General features: G+C 44.0%; 2 protein-coding genes across 2 annotated transcripts in view; both read right to left on the bottom strand.

The window, feature by feature from the left end:
* slc5a9 (solute carrier family 5 member 9) overlaps positions 1-1,148 on the bottom strand; it is a 29,813-nt gene extending 28,665 nt beyond the window's left edge. The window contains exon 1 of the mRNA XM_080886187.1: positions 430-1,148. Within this exon, the coding sequence (XP_080742313.1) occupies positions 430-451 (22 nt within the window). The 5' untranslated portion in view covers positions 452-1,148. The remainder of the gene's footprint in view (positions 1-429) is intronic.
* A 2,358-nt stretch (positions 1,149-3,506) lies between these two features.
* On the bottom strand, positions 3,507-16,202 carry ndufa11 (NADH:ubiquinone oxidoreductase subunit A11). The gene is made up of 4 exons (XM_080886083.1): positions 16,045-16,202; positions 13,641-13,733; positions 10,109-10,231; positions 3,507-3,696 (listed from the first exon to the last, which is right to left on the bottom strand). Exons 1-4 carry the CDS (start codon positions 16,121-16,123, stop codon positions 3,584-3,586), a joined length of 408 nt encoding a protein of 135 aa, XP_080742209.1. The 5' UTR covers positions 16,124-16,202; the 3' UTR covers positions 3,507-3,583.
* Positions 16,203-16,774: the final 572 nt, after the last annotated feature.

The following is a 16,774-nucleotide window of genomic DNA, read 5'->3' as shown; positions in this document are numbered from 1 at the left end:
TAGTGCAGTCCATTAAGTGGATGAACTGTATGAATCTATGCTTTGACTGTAACCAGTGTGTAAAAATGTTGGTAGATATTATTGAAGAAGTCTCAGTACTTTAGACAGTGTAAATGGTAAAAGTAATCGTTTTGAATCTATTCCACTTTTCTCCAGCTTTCTTTGGTTTCATTGTCCTTATAATAACCCTCGGTCAAAGGTCTTTAAAGAAAAGATTAAACTATTGTGGTGACAGACTGTAGAGGTTGAAAGTAGCTAAATTAACTGTATAAAAAACTCCTGGACTTTAAGTGTTATAAGCTGCTTCTCTGATTTTCGTTGACCATTTCATGCTCTGCAAAGCTGCATACAAAACTATTTTTGTTTCCAATTAAATAAAGCGTTCTGTATATAGAAGAACAAATTTAATTAAAACAAAAAAGCTTTTACCTGTTGTAAAACTGGTAGACATGTTGATTCCACTCTCCCAGACAATGATCACACAACGTTTATTTTACAGTTTTTCATATGTATGAATCCTCTGACTGAAAGTTTTGTTTTTCCTTCCTCTGAACCTGACAAAGGTATGTGCATCTGTGCACTCAGTTGGTCAATGATTAATAAGTTCGTTAATGAGACTGTCAAACTCCACTGGTTAGCTATTATATCTTGACAACAGACATGCGTATCTATCACAGGTCAATTGGGATTACCTATGGTCTCTATGACACAAGAAAACTGGTGCTTTTCCCGAGGAGTTCGAGTAGAAAAGTGCCATATAAGAACTAGTCCACTTCCCATATTTTGAACCTGTCTGTTGCATGGTACTTTGTTATTCCTTTGCATCCTACTGATGTTTAACTGAATAAAAATTGTTTGGGAGTCTGGAAGCATCTTGTACTTTTATATATCCTTTGAGCATAATTGACTCAGGAATGGCTCTTCCTGCTTGGTAACGCTAGTCTTAGCAAGTCTGATGTGAATTGAAGAACCTGCAACTAAGCATCAGTAAAGTGGGGAGTTGGTGCTGGATTTCACAACTTTTATTGAAGTTGCTTTTTTTTTCTTCATTTAAAAAAAAATAAAATAAAATAAAAAAGACACAATAGTTACTTATACAGCGGAATTGCAGCTTTTGACCAGAAAAACCTGTTTTATGAGTTTGCAGTGACCAGCAGTGTTGGTCAAGTTACTTGAAAAAAGTAATCAGTAACTAATTACTGATTACTTCCCCAAAAAAGTAATCCCGTTACTTTACTAATTACTTATTTTCAAAAGTAATTAATTACTTAGTTACTTAGTTACTTTTTAAAAACACGATTTACAACCTGAAGAGGTGATAAAGCGATAGATCTTTCAGCCCAATTCTACTTTTTCTACATAATCCATCATACAAAATGTAATCAAATGGAAAAGTCTTTTTTTTTTTAACTTGTTTTATCAGTTTTTTTTTTTTTGACACTGTAATTTTTATTGATAGTTTTGTCACAGTTTAAACATAGACATGTTTTGCATTACAGGAGAAATAACCATGCAAGCACACAGTCAAAACAAAACAGAACTAAAGCGAACAAAAGGTGTGGGTGCCAATTCTAATCAACTACCGTATGCATGCCTGCCTTTGCTCAGCAGCATACATACTCCAGCTTATATATGTACTTTTATACAGGCATGCATCAATAGATATACAGAGTCATAGACCTTAAATGTTTTGTTCGTTCATTAATTTTCCTTGGTGCCATACAATGTCCACTTCTCCCACTTAGCAACGAAAATATCTTCCTTTAATCTGAGAATGTAAGTCATTTTTTCCATTGCATAGATTTCTCCAACAATATTTAACCAGTCTTTTGATGAAGGCGGATCCAGTTTGTACCAGTTTCTTGTTATAGCTTTCTTTGCAGCTATCAATAGGATTTTTGTCAAATACAAGTCGTCGTACAGAACATACTCTCTAATATTCCCAAGATATACAGTTTTAAAATTGTGTGGTAATTGGTAGCCCAAGATATTGCCTATTACAAGACTCACGTTCTTCCAAAAATTATGCAGTTTCAGGCACTCCCAAAACACGTGCGTATGATGTGCTTCCATGTTACCACATCTTCTCCAGCATGGCAAACTGTCTTGAGTCTGTTTACTTTTGATTTTTGGTGTAATAAAGAATCGAGTAAGGTGTTTCCACCCAAATTCTCTCCAGCATCTTGAGTTAGTCGTTGTGTTCTGGGTTTCACACATATCGTTTTATCAGTTTTAATCTTTTAACTTTATGCATCAAGCAAAAATTTAATTATATGCAACATTCTCTGACTTCAATAAATTAGTTTAACATTTAAACCTATTTTCTGCACATTCCAGCACATAAAATAAAATATTTTTTTTGTTTACACTCACTCTTTCAAATAGATGCAAGTAAAACACAGCAGAAAGTAAATAAAGTCAAAGACTCAGCGGTCCTGTTGCTCTATTTTCACCTATTAAGCAGCACTGCGGTAGGCGCAGGTTTACCCTGGTGCAGGTGTGCCGCGAGTTTCCCATTACGTGGTAGCGCACTCGGTGCTTGCTTGGAAGTTTAGGGGGTTTTTTTCGCTGTAAAAAGAAGTTTTCTTCCCACGCACGATGGACGCTAATGTTTTTGTCACTTTTTATGGAATCAAACTCAAAGTAAGGTCAGTACTTTAAACGCTGCACGCTCATACTCTCTCCCACAATCGATATGTGATCCATTGTTGATCTGCACACAGCTGTTGTCACTAACGGCGCACTCGCTTACGTCACTGTCGTGAGACATTCTCGCAAAAAAAATCACGGTTTTAGTAACGCAGTAACGCAGTGTTCCTACGGGAAAGTAACGGTAATCTAATTACCGTTTTTGCAATAGTAATCCCTTACTTTACTCGTTACTCGAAAAGAGTAATCAGATTACAGTAACGCGTTACAAGTAACGCGTTACTGCCCATCTCTGGTGACCAGTGCCATCTTCTGAAGTATGCTTTTGTAGTCTGCACTACATCAGTTTTGTTTTCATTTGTTTTCCAAAAACTGGAAATGAGTCTTGAACTTGAGAAAAAGTTAAAATTCCTGTCAACATCCACAAACATATGTGAAAAGTAGAAAATTAGAAGGTGATGCATTTGTACTGTACGCAGCATTTCACTCAGTGTTGCTGTGATTTGCTTTTTCATTGCACTGCTGGCAAATTTTCAATAAATCAATTCTGGCAACCATCCGACTTTCCTGCTGTCTAACAAAAATGCTTGTTAATGTCATTAACAACAATATTTAACACTAAATTACACAGAAATACAATGTTTTTGCACATTTTGCGGCATGTGTAAATAAATGACATTATTAGGAGCTAGGCTACTTCCAGGCTATTTTTAAAAAAAGGACACATAAACCTTTGTAAACATAAGAACCATATGACACAGCTATAGCCGAACATTTTTTCCAGTTTCTACATCAACAGCTAGTTAAATTAAAAGTGTTTTCAAATGTAAAATGAAATCAAATAAAATGAACCAACATTTTTTTGGCTTTTTCAAAAAAACTTTATTACATTAGGTATTTTTTACAATATAACAATCTTCCGGGCATCTTCCTCTTATAGTTTAGGTGGTCCAGCAAGTTTCCATCCCTCCATCTTGCCCACTTTTGTAAAGAAAGCCAGTGTTCCAAGACCCAGGCACGCAGATGTACCAGTTATAGCACTGTGAGCTGGAGACACACACACACAGACACAGCACACAGTATGATTTTAATTAGGCAAACCAAATGCTACTGTAGAACTGCAGAGACATTTTCTCTGTTACTGAACAGAATCTAACAGTATGTATGATCTTGTTTTCCCCTGAAGGAAATCGGTTGTCCAACATGCACAAACATTTGACCACACAGCACATTATTAATGTCTTTGAAAAGCAGCTTAGAGATGGTGGTGACTCAAAGTGGAGCCAATGAGCATCGTGAAGGGAATCAATAAGAGATATTAATATTAGAATCAGAATCGCTGAATTCTTATCAGTTCCCATCCCCACTGTGACTTTAAATGAAAAATGTTCAGAACAGATTTAATTAGCCATAACAAGCCGTCTACCATCATCACCTGTTAGTGATGATAAGAGTCACTGCAATTCCTAAACTTCTCATTAAGCAGCATTTCCTCAAGCAGCAGAGCGGAGTTTACACAAAGAACTGGGACTTACTCTAAGATTTAAAGAAAGTATACAGAAAACACATCTTTAAATTCTTGTGAATTTTATATTTATATATTCTTCATACTGGCCAATAAGGGGTTTTTCTTTTGGCCACAATCCATTGTGCTATAAGAAATAGTGCAGAAGGTCCACAGCTGTGATTCTCAGCAATAAGTAACACAAAAAAAGGACTGTTTGAAACTTATGCAGACGTAGTAAGTATGATCAAGTAAAATGTCATTTAGAATTACACTCCAGTGCAGTCCAAGTTCATTTTTGTCAGGGTCCCTGTGCCTACCCGGTCGGCTCAGTACGGCTACATATGTTTTGTATTCCTTTTTTAATTTTTTTCCTGCTCTCTCCTTTCCCCTCTTTCCCTCCTCCCTCTGCCTGGGCGGAGCTTACCTGCGGGCTCCTGCCCTTGGCCCACGCACCTGTGGCTCATCACGAGTGATCCAGCTCCTTTATAAGACGGCAGCCCTGTGTTTCTCGTCGCTGGACCGTTGCCGACCCTCGTCAGTGTAACCCCAGCTCAATGACTTCAGAAGTGTTTCATAGCGATTTACCTAACTACCCATTCGTGTCTCTGTGTACAGATTCCCTGGACCTACCCCTGTGTTACCCGAGTGAGTGGAGTGTGAGGAGGAGTGGACGGAGAGTGTGCGTGTCTTTCCCGTTCGTGTGTGGACCCCCGGAGCCCGGCTTTCCCCTCACTTTTGTAAATAATCACCTGGTGCATCATAATAAAGACTCTTGTGCTTTCAAGACCTAGAGCCTGCGCGTGAGTCCGTTCAGTCCCGTTGTGACAGAACGGTCCAGCCACAATGGACTCAGCAGGCTCGGCGTCACCCGCCCCAGCCCCGGTCTCGTTGGATGAGCTGTTGCAGCGACACGAGCATATGTTGATGCGGCTCAGTGGAGATGTTGCCGCTTTGTCTCTGGCTCTCGCCCAGCGGACCCCGTTGACTGACTCTCCGCCCCCGCCAGCCTCTCCGGCAGACGAACCCATCCCGGGCGCGAGCGCGTCTCAGCCCGCAAGCGCGGCCCAAACTACACCTGTGGTCGTCGGGCATCAGCCTCCCTCTCCTGAACTGTTTCATGGTGAGTTGGATAAGTGTGCAGGATTTCTCACACAACTCACTTATTTTTTTCGTCAGCAAATTCACTGGTACCCTGGCGATGGAGATAAGATTTCCTTCTTTGTGCAACTGTTACGTGATCGCGCTCTACAGTGGGCCCAGGCAGTGCTACGATCCCACCCCGACATCTCCTACCCCGAGTTTTTGTCTAAGTTTAAGAGCGTTTTTGACAAAGGATCCGAGGCTGCCGCCGCCGCTCAACGCCTGTTAAATCTTAAACAAGGTAGACGCAGGATGTCGGATTATTCTGTCAATTTCTGGGTTTTGGCTGAGCAAACGGGGTGGGGGCAGGAGGCGCTAAAGAGTGCCTTGCTTAATAACATCTGTGATGAATTAAAAGGCGAACTAATAATGCATGACCTGCCTGCCTCTCTTGACTCTCTAATGACTCTGTGCATTAAGTTAGATGATCGCCTTCAGGCTCGCAGAGACCTCCGGGGGCGGGCCTTTCAGGAGCCACGGGCGCTCTTGGGCCCACCAGCGGGGGAATGGAGGGCTAAACCCAGTGCTGCCCACAGTGGCGAGCTAAGCGAGGAAGGCGAGCAGCCCATGCAGCTGGGTCGCTCACGGCTAACACCCGCGGAACGTCAGCAACGCATGGTCTCTGGTGAGTGCCTGTACTGCGGCCGTAAGGGCCACTTCATTGCCACCTGTCCATCTCGACCAAAAGGGGGCGCCCGCCCGTAGTTAAGGGAGTACTGGTGGGCGACCTGTCTAGTAAAAGCTCCCTTCCACGCTTAATGTTACCGGCCAAGTTAACAGTTCACACAAAAACCCATTCTGTGATGGCGTTAATTGACTCTGGCGCGGAACAGAGCTTTATCGATTCAGCCCTCGCGGAAAAATTAGGGGTTGGGTCTGACCCTCTACCTCATCGTTTACATGTCACCGCCTTATCTGGGCAGCGGCTGCCTGATATAACCCATGTCTCAGAGCCCGTGTCACTCACACTCTCCGGCAACCACACCGAGGTTCTAAGCCTATTCGTGTTTAAAGCTCCTCAAACACCGCTTGTCTTAGGTCACCCCTGGTTGCGACAGCATAACCCTCATATCGACTGGAAATCTGAATGCGTGGTAGGCTGGGGAGTGGATTGTCACATGAACTGCCTCCGGGCTGCAACTCCGCGTCTCCTCCAAATAACCTGTCTGAGCCTCCGGATCTCACCTCTGTTCCACCTGTGTATCACGACTTGGCTGAAGTTTTTCGTAAAGATCTTGCACAATCGTTACCACCTCATCGGCCGTATGACTGCGCCATTGATCTTCTCCCAGGCACCACACTCCCCACCTGTCGCCTTTATAGTCTCTCCCAACCTGAGAGAGCGTCTATGGAGAAATACATCACGGACTCACTGGCAGCAGGCATAATCCGGCCGTCCTCTTCCCCTGTGGCAGCCGGCTTCTTCTTTGTAGAAAAGAAGGACAAGTCTCTCCGGCCTTGCATTGATTACCGCGGCCTTAATAACATTACGGTTAAGAACAAATACCCCCTACCGCTCCTTTCCTCGGCTTTTGAACTTCTGCACGAGACAACGATCTTCAGTAAATTAGACCTCCGCAATGCCTACCATCTAGTTCGGATCAGGGAAGGCGACGAATGGAAAACAGCTTTTAACACCCATCTGGGGCATTTTGAGTACCTGGTGATGCCCTTTGGGCTGACTAACGCCCCAGCAGTTTTCCAGGCCCTCGTGAATGACGTCCTCCGGGACTTTATCAATCGGTGCGCATTTGTCTACTTGGATGATATCCTTATCTTCTCTAAAACAGTGGCGGAGCACGAGACACACGTCAGACAGATTCTGCAGCGTTTGCTGGAAAACAGAGTGTTTGTGAAAAGCGAAAAGTGTGACTTTCACGTGGACTCCGTGGCCTTTCTCGGATACATAATAGAGCGGGGTGATCTGAAACCCGACCTGGCGAAGGTCCAAACAGTGCTTACCTGGCCTGAACCCCCAAACCGTCGACAGCTCCAGCGCTTTTTAGGCTTTGCCAACTTCTACCGCCGCTTCATCCGAGATTTCAGTAAACTCGCTCTGCCTTTAACCAGACTCACTTCTCCTAAAGTGTCTTTTCAGTGGGACCAATCCGCGCAGGAGGCCTTCCTACGTCTCAAGGAACGGTTCGCTACAGCACCTATCCTCTGCCAACCTGACCTCCAGCAACAGTTCGTCGTTGAAGTGGACGCATCGGATTCAGGGGTCGGGGCGGTGTTGTCCCAACGGAGGGAGGGTAAGCTCCACCCATGTGCCTTTTTCTCTCACCGTCTCTCCCCAGCAGAGCGCAATTATGATGTTGGAGACCGGGAACTTCTGGCTATCAAGTTAGCACTGGAGGAATGGAGACATTGGCTAGAGGGAGCCACTCAACCATTCATCGTGTGGACAGACCACAGAAACCTTGAGTATCTCCGAGCCGCAAAGCGACTCAATCGAGGTGGGCTCTCTTTTTCACGAGATTCAACTTTTCAATTACGTACAGGCCCGGGAGCCGCAATGTGAAGCCAGACGCCCTCTCCCGACTGTATGACTCCTCTGAAGCGGAACCCGAGCCAGGTCCGATTCTTCCTGCCTCCTGCTCCATCGGCACGGTGACCTGGGAAATCGAATCTCAGATTAAAGAAGCTCAGAAAACAGAACCAGATCCTGGGACCGGGCCCCCAGGTCAGTTGTTTGTGCCCTCCTCTGTTCGTTCTCAGGTACTGCAATGGGCACACACCGCCCGGTTCACCTGTCACCCGGGAGTACACCGCACCATACGATTCCTCCAGCGTTACTTCTGGTGGCCCACTTTGGCTCGGGATGCACGGGAATACGTCGCCGCCTGCACGACCTGCGCCCGTAACAAGTCGTCCAACCAACCTCCCTCCGGTTTGCTACAACCGCTGCCCACTCCGGGACGGCCTTGGTCCCACATAGCCTTGGATTTCGTCACCGGATTACCGGCTTCAAAAGGTAACACAGTCATTCTAACCGTTGTGGACAGGTTTTCTAAAGCTGTCCATTTCGTTGCCTTGCCCAAGCTGCCTACGGCCCTGGAAACCGCTCACCTCCTTCAGTTCAGTTCAGTTCAGTTCATTTTTATTTCAAACATTTCAAACATGTGCCTTCACAATCATTACAAAATATCATTCCATTATTCCATGGACGCATGTATTCCGCCTCCATGGAATTCCGGAGGACATTGTGTCAGACCGTGGCCCCCAGTTCACTTCACGGGTCTGGAGGGAGTTTTGCTCCGCCCTCGGTGCTAAGGTTAGTCTGTCCTCTGGCTTCCACCCTCAGACCAACGGACAGGCTGAGCGGGCGAACCAAGACCTGGAGGCTGCTCTGCGGTGTGTGGTGTCCACAAATCAAACGACCTGGAGTGACCAGCTGCCATGGATTGAGTACGCCCACAATTGCCTGACTTCCTCAGCCACTGGAGTTTCACCTTTTGAGGCGTCATTAGGATTTCAGCCTCCGCTCTTTCCGGCCGTTGAGGGTGACCTCTCTGTGCCATCCGTCCAACACCACCTGCGTAGATGTCGCCGGGTGTGGAGAGCCACCCGAGCTGCCCTCCTCCGGACGACGGCACGTAACAAACAGCTCGCAGACCGCCATCGGACACCGGCTCCTGAGTATGCGGTCGGACAAAAGGTATGGCTGTCCACCCGCTATGTGCCCCTCCGGGCGGAGTCCAAGAAACTGTCTCCTACTTTTATTGGGCCATTCGAAATCGGTGCGCTTGTGAACCCTGTGTCTGTTCGGTTGAACCTTCCGCGCAACATGCGTGTCCACGACGTTTTCCATGTCTCCCAGATTAAGCCCGTGCTCTCCAGTCCTTTGTGCCCTCCTTCCGGGCCCCCGCCTCCCGCCCGGATCGTTGATGGGCTGCCGGCGTATGGGGTCTCCCGCATTATGGACTCCCGGGGGCGGGGGGTCCAGTATTTGGTCGATTGGGAGGGCTACGGGCCGGAGGAGCGCTCCTGGGTGCCTCGCTCGGCTGTTTTGTGTCGGCGCCTGCTCCGTGACTTCCATCGCCGGCACCCTGGTAAGCCCCGTGGGTCGCCGGGTGGCTCCCGTTGAGGGGGGGGTACTGTCAGGGTCCCTGTGCCTACCCGGTCGGCTCAGTACGGCTACATATGTTTTGTATTCCTTTTTTAATTTTTTTCCTGCTCTCTCCTTTCCCCTCTTTCCCTCCTCCCTCTGCCTGGGCGGAGCTTACCTGCGGGCTCCTGCCCTTGGCCCACGCACCTGTGGCTCATCACGAGTGATCCAGCTCCTTTATAAGACGGCAGCCCTGTGTTTCTCGTCGCTGGACCGTTGCCGACCCTCGTCAGTGTAACCCCAGCTCAATGACTTCAGAAGTGTTTCATAGCGATTTACCTAACTACCCATTCGTGTCTCTGTGTACAGATTCCCTGGACCTACCCCTGTGTTACCCGAGTGAGTGGAGTGTGAGGAGGAGTGGACGGAGAGTGTGCGTGTCTTTCCCGTTCGTGTGTGGACCCCCGGAGCCCGGCTTTCCCCTCACTTTTGTAAATAATCACCTGGTGCATCATAATAAAGACTCTTGTGCTTTCAAGACCTAGAGCCTGCGCGTGAGTCCGTTCAGTCCCGTTGTGACAATTTTAGTTATACAGCTGATTATTATTGTGGCACATTAGCACAAATATGCTCTAAAGAGTGTAGTGTGTTAATTGCACATCACACTTTTTATTTAAAAAGGACTAACTTTTGTTGTGTTCCTGAAAAAAATAAATAAAATTTTGAATTCTTGTCTAGTCACATCTGTCAGGACTGATACTTACTTCGTGCTCCCAAAAAAATCCCCGAGGCACAGCCACCGATAAAATAATTCAGCGGGTCGTCTGGAGCTTCACGGGCCTGAGCACTGAGACATGTTGTCATTCCAAAGATGGCTCCCATGGCAGCTGAAAACAGGAAGACAATTTCCCTCATTATTTCAGTCATCCAAAAAAAAGAAAAAAAATTATGGGATCCAAAGATCAGCAGCTAAAACAGCTAAACCCACTACAGGACTGAACATAGAAAATATATCCTTGTTGTGTACTGCAAACTAGAGCAGGCGATATGACCAAAAATATTTATCACGATATACATTTGAAAATTTGCGATAACGATACAATTGACGATATAATTGACACTAGACAAAATACTTTACAACTCCACAACTTTATTAGTGCAAAAAAAATCAATGTATTTTCACTTAAACAAGCAGCTGCTTTTTTATGTGCATTAAAGTTATATAAAAAAAAAAAAAATCTAACAGTGCAAATGCAAATCCTTGCTGACAGTTTAACCAAAAGGCATTTCCAGTGGAAATTGGCCGACATATCCTCAGCATAACCATGTAGAATATCCACAAAATATAAAAAGAAGTCTCTCACACTCACACACACACGGTAATATTATGTTGAAGCACAGTACGTATCACTCCGCGAGGCTCCTGCCTACGGTAGCCGTAATGCTCCGACAATCCATCAAGCGGTGCGGCTTTGTAGCTTAGCAAAGTTGTACAAAAACATTTCAGATTTTCGAGCGTCGTGTATGACAAAATCGTTTCGAGGTCAGTAAACACAACCAGAATTCATACATAAGGCACACGGGATTATAAGGGGCACTGTCGATTGTCAGAAAAATCAAAGGATTGATTTTAAGTGTGCCGTATTTACCAAAAAACACGGTAATAACGACGGCCCGCTAGCATGCGCTACCAAAAATAGTGCTTTGTTGTGTATCTGACGGACGAAAGCCAAACCAGTTCCACACCACTGAAGTTGCAGCTTTTTCACAAACCAATTCTGGTTCATCCGTTCCATTCAACGATCCGCTTTCGCCCTTCTCATACACCGTGGTTTTTCCACGATGTGCGTATGAAAACAAAGGCACAACGCATGCGCGTTCTACCCATATTCTATCGCGATATTTAATTTTCTTATCGTTGCCCAAAATTACACCGGTATTACTGTGAACGGTATGATATGGCCCAGCCCTACTGCAAACCTGAGATTGAATTTTTGACCATTCCTCCAGAAGCGCATTTGTAAGGTCAGACAAGACCTGGCTCGCAGTTTCTGCTCTAACTCATCCCACAGCTTGTCAGGTTGAGTTGAGGACTTTGTCCAGGCCAGTTAAGTGCTTCCATGCTAAAGTCGCTCATCCGTGTATTTATAAAACTTTGCTTTGCGCACTGGTGCACAACTGGAACAGGAAGGGGCCATCCCCAAACTATTCCTACAAAGTTAGGAGCATGAAAACGCCCAAAATTCTTGTATGTTGAAGCATTAAGAGTTCCTTTCACTGGAACTAAGGCGCTAAGCCGAGCTCTAATGACTGAATGAATGAATCTAATGATTATTCTATCAGTTAACTGGATAAGAAACACCGGTGTTATTAAGAGCATTAATGAATATTCAGCTCCATGTTAAACTATGAGACCATCATCATCATCACTGCTGCTGCTGCTGTTTAACAGTCTTTTTGCTGAAACTCTGGGGTGTGTGTATGCGCTCAATGTCAAACTTTTTGATATTTATATGCTGTTCCTAAATACGTTTGTATGCAGGTCTGTTTTCAGTCGAAAATGTGGGTCAAACAGTCGCGTTTAACACGTCGGCACGCTACAGAGCCGTGTATTAAATGAAGCATCGAAGCAAAGAATTTGTCTTATGGATGTTTTTATAATTGAATTACTCGAATTAGTCAATGAATCATTGCAGCCCTAATACCACCAACCGTTGACTGTCGACTATTTATCAGTGACCGGCATCCTATCACGGTACCACGCTGGAATTCACCGAGCTCCTGAGTGTGACCCATTCTTTCAAAAATGTTGGCATCCCGAGTGCTTCTGCAAGAGTGATGGATGTTACACACCGTTGGCCATGGAAGTTATTGAAACACCTGAATTCAACTATTTGGGCGGGTGAATACTTTGGGCAATATAGTGCATTTTTACTTTGGCCAAAACTTTTATGATTTACAAACCTATAAGAAAATGAATGAATGAATGAATGACCTTTTAAGGCTGTGTTTTCAGATGGCATTTCTGCACTAGAAAAATAATTTACTGTTCTAAATTCAATTAGTTAGTCAAAGAAGTGACGATATTGAGTGCAGTGATGTTCAAGGAATTAAAAAACAAAACCACAAAAGTTGTGTTCGGAGGGTTTTTTGCACTTAGAATTTTATTGCCATCAGGGCAGCGCTTCACACTAGGGCTGCACGATTAATCGTTAGAAAATCGCGATCTCGATTCATACTTATGTGCGATCTCATTTCCTAATGACAACGATTAAAAAAAAAAAAAAAAAAAAAAAAGACGACGACGATTGTACCGCATTTTGATCCGGGACGTAATCTGCATGAAAACAAGCGCTCACTCTTCCTGCTCAACAAATGACGAGGGCGGAGCCTTATACCACGTGATACAGAAGCTGTGCCGTGTGATGCTAAAATTAGCAGGGAAAAAACAACGGAGAGCACGTCAGGGAAGACGAGAAAGTGACAGGAGAAAATCGGTCCCGGTCAACCACCCAAACATCAATAACGGGAACCTTATACAGCGCTTCCCTATACTCGTCGAACTCCCGCAGGCACAAAGAAATTACGGAGGCTATCACTTATCACCTGACCAAAGATATGGCTCCCATCAAGACTGTGCAAAACGAGGGATTTTGGAAAATGATCAACACCCTAGACAAACGCTACACAGTGCTGTCCCGCAACTATTTTTCTATTGTTGCACTACCTGCTCTATACATGCAGCGTCGAGCAACGGTGGAGACGGAATTTCAAGCAGTACAACATTTTGTGGCAACCACAAAACGTGAGACATTTGTTGTTTTTATGTTTATTTATTGTTTTTATGTTCAGTCTCAACTGTTATGAAGTTGATGTGCAGTTAATAAGTGCAATAAATATTTATACTGGAAAAGAAAATCGTGAGAGAATCGTGATCCCAATTCTAAGCCAAAAAAATCGTGATTCTCATTTTATGCAAAATCGTGCAGCCCTACTTCACACAATTATTTAAAGTATGGAATCATAGAAAATCACTGTGTATAGATAAAGAACCTTACTCAGTCGTTGTTGATGATAATGTTATCATCATCATCATAATTATTACTATTATCATTATCACTACCTGTGAATCATTACAAAAGTGACGGCAATTCCTAATCTTCCCAGTACTAAAGAAACTGGAAAAATCTCAGTGCTTCTGACCTTAAGGAGTGGAGTTTTCAGACATGCAGACAGATTTAACATAAACCACATACACTGAAGTTCTTGTGGAGTTTTGAATGACAATACATTTACCCATGGTAACTGTTGAGTTGGTAGCCCTCTGTAACGCTGCCACTGCAGAGTCAGGTTGGAACGCCACTATGTGATAAGCTGAACCAACCAGCCCTGAAACACACAAAACAAACAAATTAAGAAACTTTAGAAAAACAAAAAAAAGTCAGTTTTGCTGTAGGGCTGACAATCACAATCACTTTAGACCAGCTGGTATGAAGGAGTTTTTAAATTGACAGCAACTTGTATTTATTTATAATCAGTTCATTCTGATCACTCCCAGTGAAAATATTCTGCTCCCGTCTTTTTCTTAGTGCTGCAGTCTCTAAACCATACATCATAGCAGGTCTCACTAAAGTCTTGTAAACCTTCCCTTTCACCTTTGTGAAATCCTTCTGTGACAAATGACCCCTGACACTCATCTTTCCACCCTGTTGTACTGCGTGTTTTCACCATAGAGGACCTCTTAGAGATTGGACGTTCCTCTGGGTATTTTCCCCTGGTTTTCATCGACCCTGACGACCTAACTGAAATTCTGGTTGGAGGTGCAGCAGCACGCCACTGCCCAAGATGCAGACGTGGCCAGCGCACTGGTTCGCTCATCAAGCTGCGCCAAGGCTCCAGAGCGGTTGCATCGCTCATGGCCGCAACCTCGTCTCGGTCCCTTGTATTTCTACCTGTTGTTAAATTGCAACAAATAAAATATCTTTATAAAACATGTTAAGTGGCTAAAAAAGATTTATTAGAATATAGAACACGGTCATTAAGATCAGAGGTCTCAAGGAATTAGCAGTATTATATTAGCAGAAGACGTCTGAACTGAAAAGGAAAGTGGATGACGAACGCCGACATCGGAAAGATGGACACTGCTGTATTTCTTTGTTGAGTTGGGTGTAGGTGATGTGCCTTTTAGGTAAGGAGAAACTTGCTATTTTGAAGGAATATAATCTCAAGCGTCATTATGCGACTAAACATGGAGAGCATTATGGAAAGAACAAGGGAGAGGAGAAAATGAGCCAAACAGCTACAAAGAGGACTACTATCCCAGCAAGAACTTTTCCACAAAGCCAGTAAGGACACTGATGCTGCCTTCAAAGCAGGTTATGTGATTAGTCAATTAATTGCTAAGGTAGGGAAGCCATTCAATGAAGAGGAAGAAAGAAAAAAAAAAGTTTGTTCAACAACGTTGCTGTCGGCAAACAACGTGGCAGAGCGGAATAATACATTATCAAGTAATATCTATGAACAAAGGTCGAAGTTTCACTGCCACTCCGTGGCGCTTGATGAAAGTACTGATAATGCTCAGCAATTTTCATCAGAGGTGTTGATCATTAGTTTGAGGTGACAGAAGAAATGCTGAGTTTGTGTCCCATGTATGGCCCAACCAAAGCTAGAGATATGCGTCAGCAGCTGAGCAGTTTGGTGTGGCATGAAACAGACAGAGCACTGTCCAGCTTTTTGCAGACCCCTTCTCAGCTGATGAGCGTGTCCCCAGCATGCTGCAAAATGAACTTACCGACTTGCGGTGCAACAGTGAACTGAAAACTAAGTTCCGAGAGGCACAGGGAAAAGCAGACCAGACTGCAAAGTTTCTGAGAGTTCCCTTCATCCTTGCAAGAGCTGTCCAGAGTTTTCAGTCGTGTAATGCCCCTTTTTGGAACCGTGTGAGAAACTGGTCTTGACAGTGAACTTTAATAAAAGCAAGTACAGTTCAAGGCTTGTTACTACGCAAACACTCCAGAGGGCTTCCAATGAGATGACAGTGCCAGCAGTGGTCGCCAAGTCATTGAAGTTTGAGACCTGTGAGTAAGATGGTTGCGAAACAGGTCATTTCTATATTTTATATGTAGCCCCTTCGTAAGTCACGTCGTCAAAAGCCTATTTACCAATATAAGCAAAAATATTACAAACACAGAAACATCGGCAATCATTTTTTGGGAGATTACGACCTGGTTATTCCACAAAGCATGTGTGCGTCAACCTATTAGTTGAGCATGGCGCTATTGTCACGGTCGTTGGTTGTTCGTGTAGTCTAACAAAACAGTCACGTACAGACTTCATATTGACCGTGTCTGATTTTTGTATCGAGGAAACGCTATGGCGCCATGTTCATCTGTATTGTTTCATCGCCCATTACTATCTCAAGGTATTCTAGGTTGTAATTTAAAAATCTTACAGTACTGGTTTACGTGATTATCTGCTGAGCTGAAGCAAACGCACCGCTAACTAAATAATTCACTGAACGTTTGTATTTTAGGAAACCCAGGTCCATCCTTTAGCAAAAGCAAACCTAGCCGTATGTAGCTTGCTAGGCAATCTTAATCTGCAAGTTCAAAAGCGTTGACTAACCCACCACACAGATGACCTGCTTTCACGACCCTGCACAACATGACTTGCAAGTAATTATGTCACCAACGATAGTTACCTAAAGCCGTGCCAAGTTTCGTAGTAATCCATGTTTTTTCCACACAGTCTGTACCTTCCGGTAGGTCCCAGTACCCCATTTCGGACTTATCAAGGACACAAATCGAATTCTCGCGAGAATTGCTCGTGTGGTTTTTGGCGTCTGGCGAACCCACTGGTGCACTGTCGACACCTGCTGGAGAGTGAAGTAAGTACACTAGCACTAGCATATAACTAGATTGCAATGAATAGTTGTAATGTCTACGGAAGTATATTTTGCACTGAAATTATATAAAATAATCTTTAAAGAAATACACAGGATGCGCATATGAAATACGTGACTAATTTACTCAACGCTTCATATACTCTTCAGTATATCAGGTCGCTGTGTTTTAGATGCTCTGCAAAGATCAGACTGCAGAAAAGATATGTTACATCTGAAAACATTTAACAAAAAAAAATAAAAACACAGTTAACTAGACTAACTAACCAATAATCATCAGCAATTTTGAGCAAACCAACACCATCACTCATTAAATGACTTGTCAGCCTGCATTAGATATGACATGACATCACGGTCATTTTGTAACAGTGTGGCTATGACAGTGTTGTTTAAAGTACAGACAATGGTTTGAGTGGAGACTCTCTTTTTTGTTCTTAACACTTTCTCTTAAGCTCTTTATACAACATACCTTTGCTTCTCTCTGCAGCTGACTGACAAACTAACAACAGCACAACCAAGAGTAGCCCAC

This window comes from Rhamphochromis sp. 'chilingali' (genome assembly GCF_963969265.1).
Source record: "Rhamphochromis sp. 'chilingali' genome assembly, chromosome: 7".
Classification (NCBI taxonomy): Eukaryota; Metazoa; Chordata; class Actinopteri; order Cichliformes; family Cichlidae; genus Rhamphochromis; species Rhamphochromis sp. 'chilingali'.
Note: the sequence above shows the minus strand (reverse complement) of the source record. Positions and strands in the feature narration are given on the sequence as shown.

What these genes read in the sequence shown, in the direction of transcription:
- ndufa11 (XM_080886083.1), bottom strand. Translation starts at nt 16,123, where the DNA reads ATGGGGTACTGGGACCTACCGGAAGGTACAGACTGTGTGGAAAAAACA. An exon ending in GAAACTTGGCACGGCTTTAG is followed by an intron (nt 13,734 to 16,044) that starts GTAACTATCGTT and finishes TGTGTGTTTCAG; the next exon opens with GGCTGGTTGGTTCAGCTTAT. An exon ending in CAACTCAACAGTTACCATGG is followed by an intron (nt 10,232 to 13,640) that starts GTAAATGTATTG and finishes TCCTGTTTTCAG; the next exon opens with CTGCCATGGGAGCCATCTTT.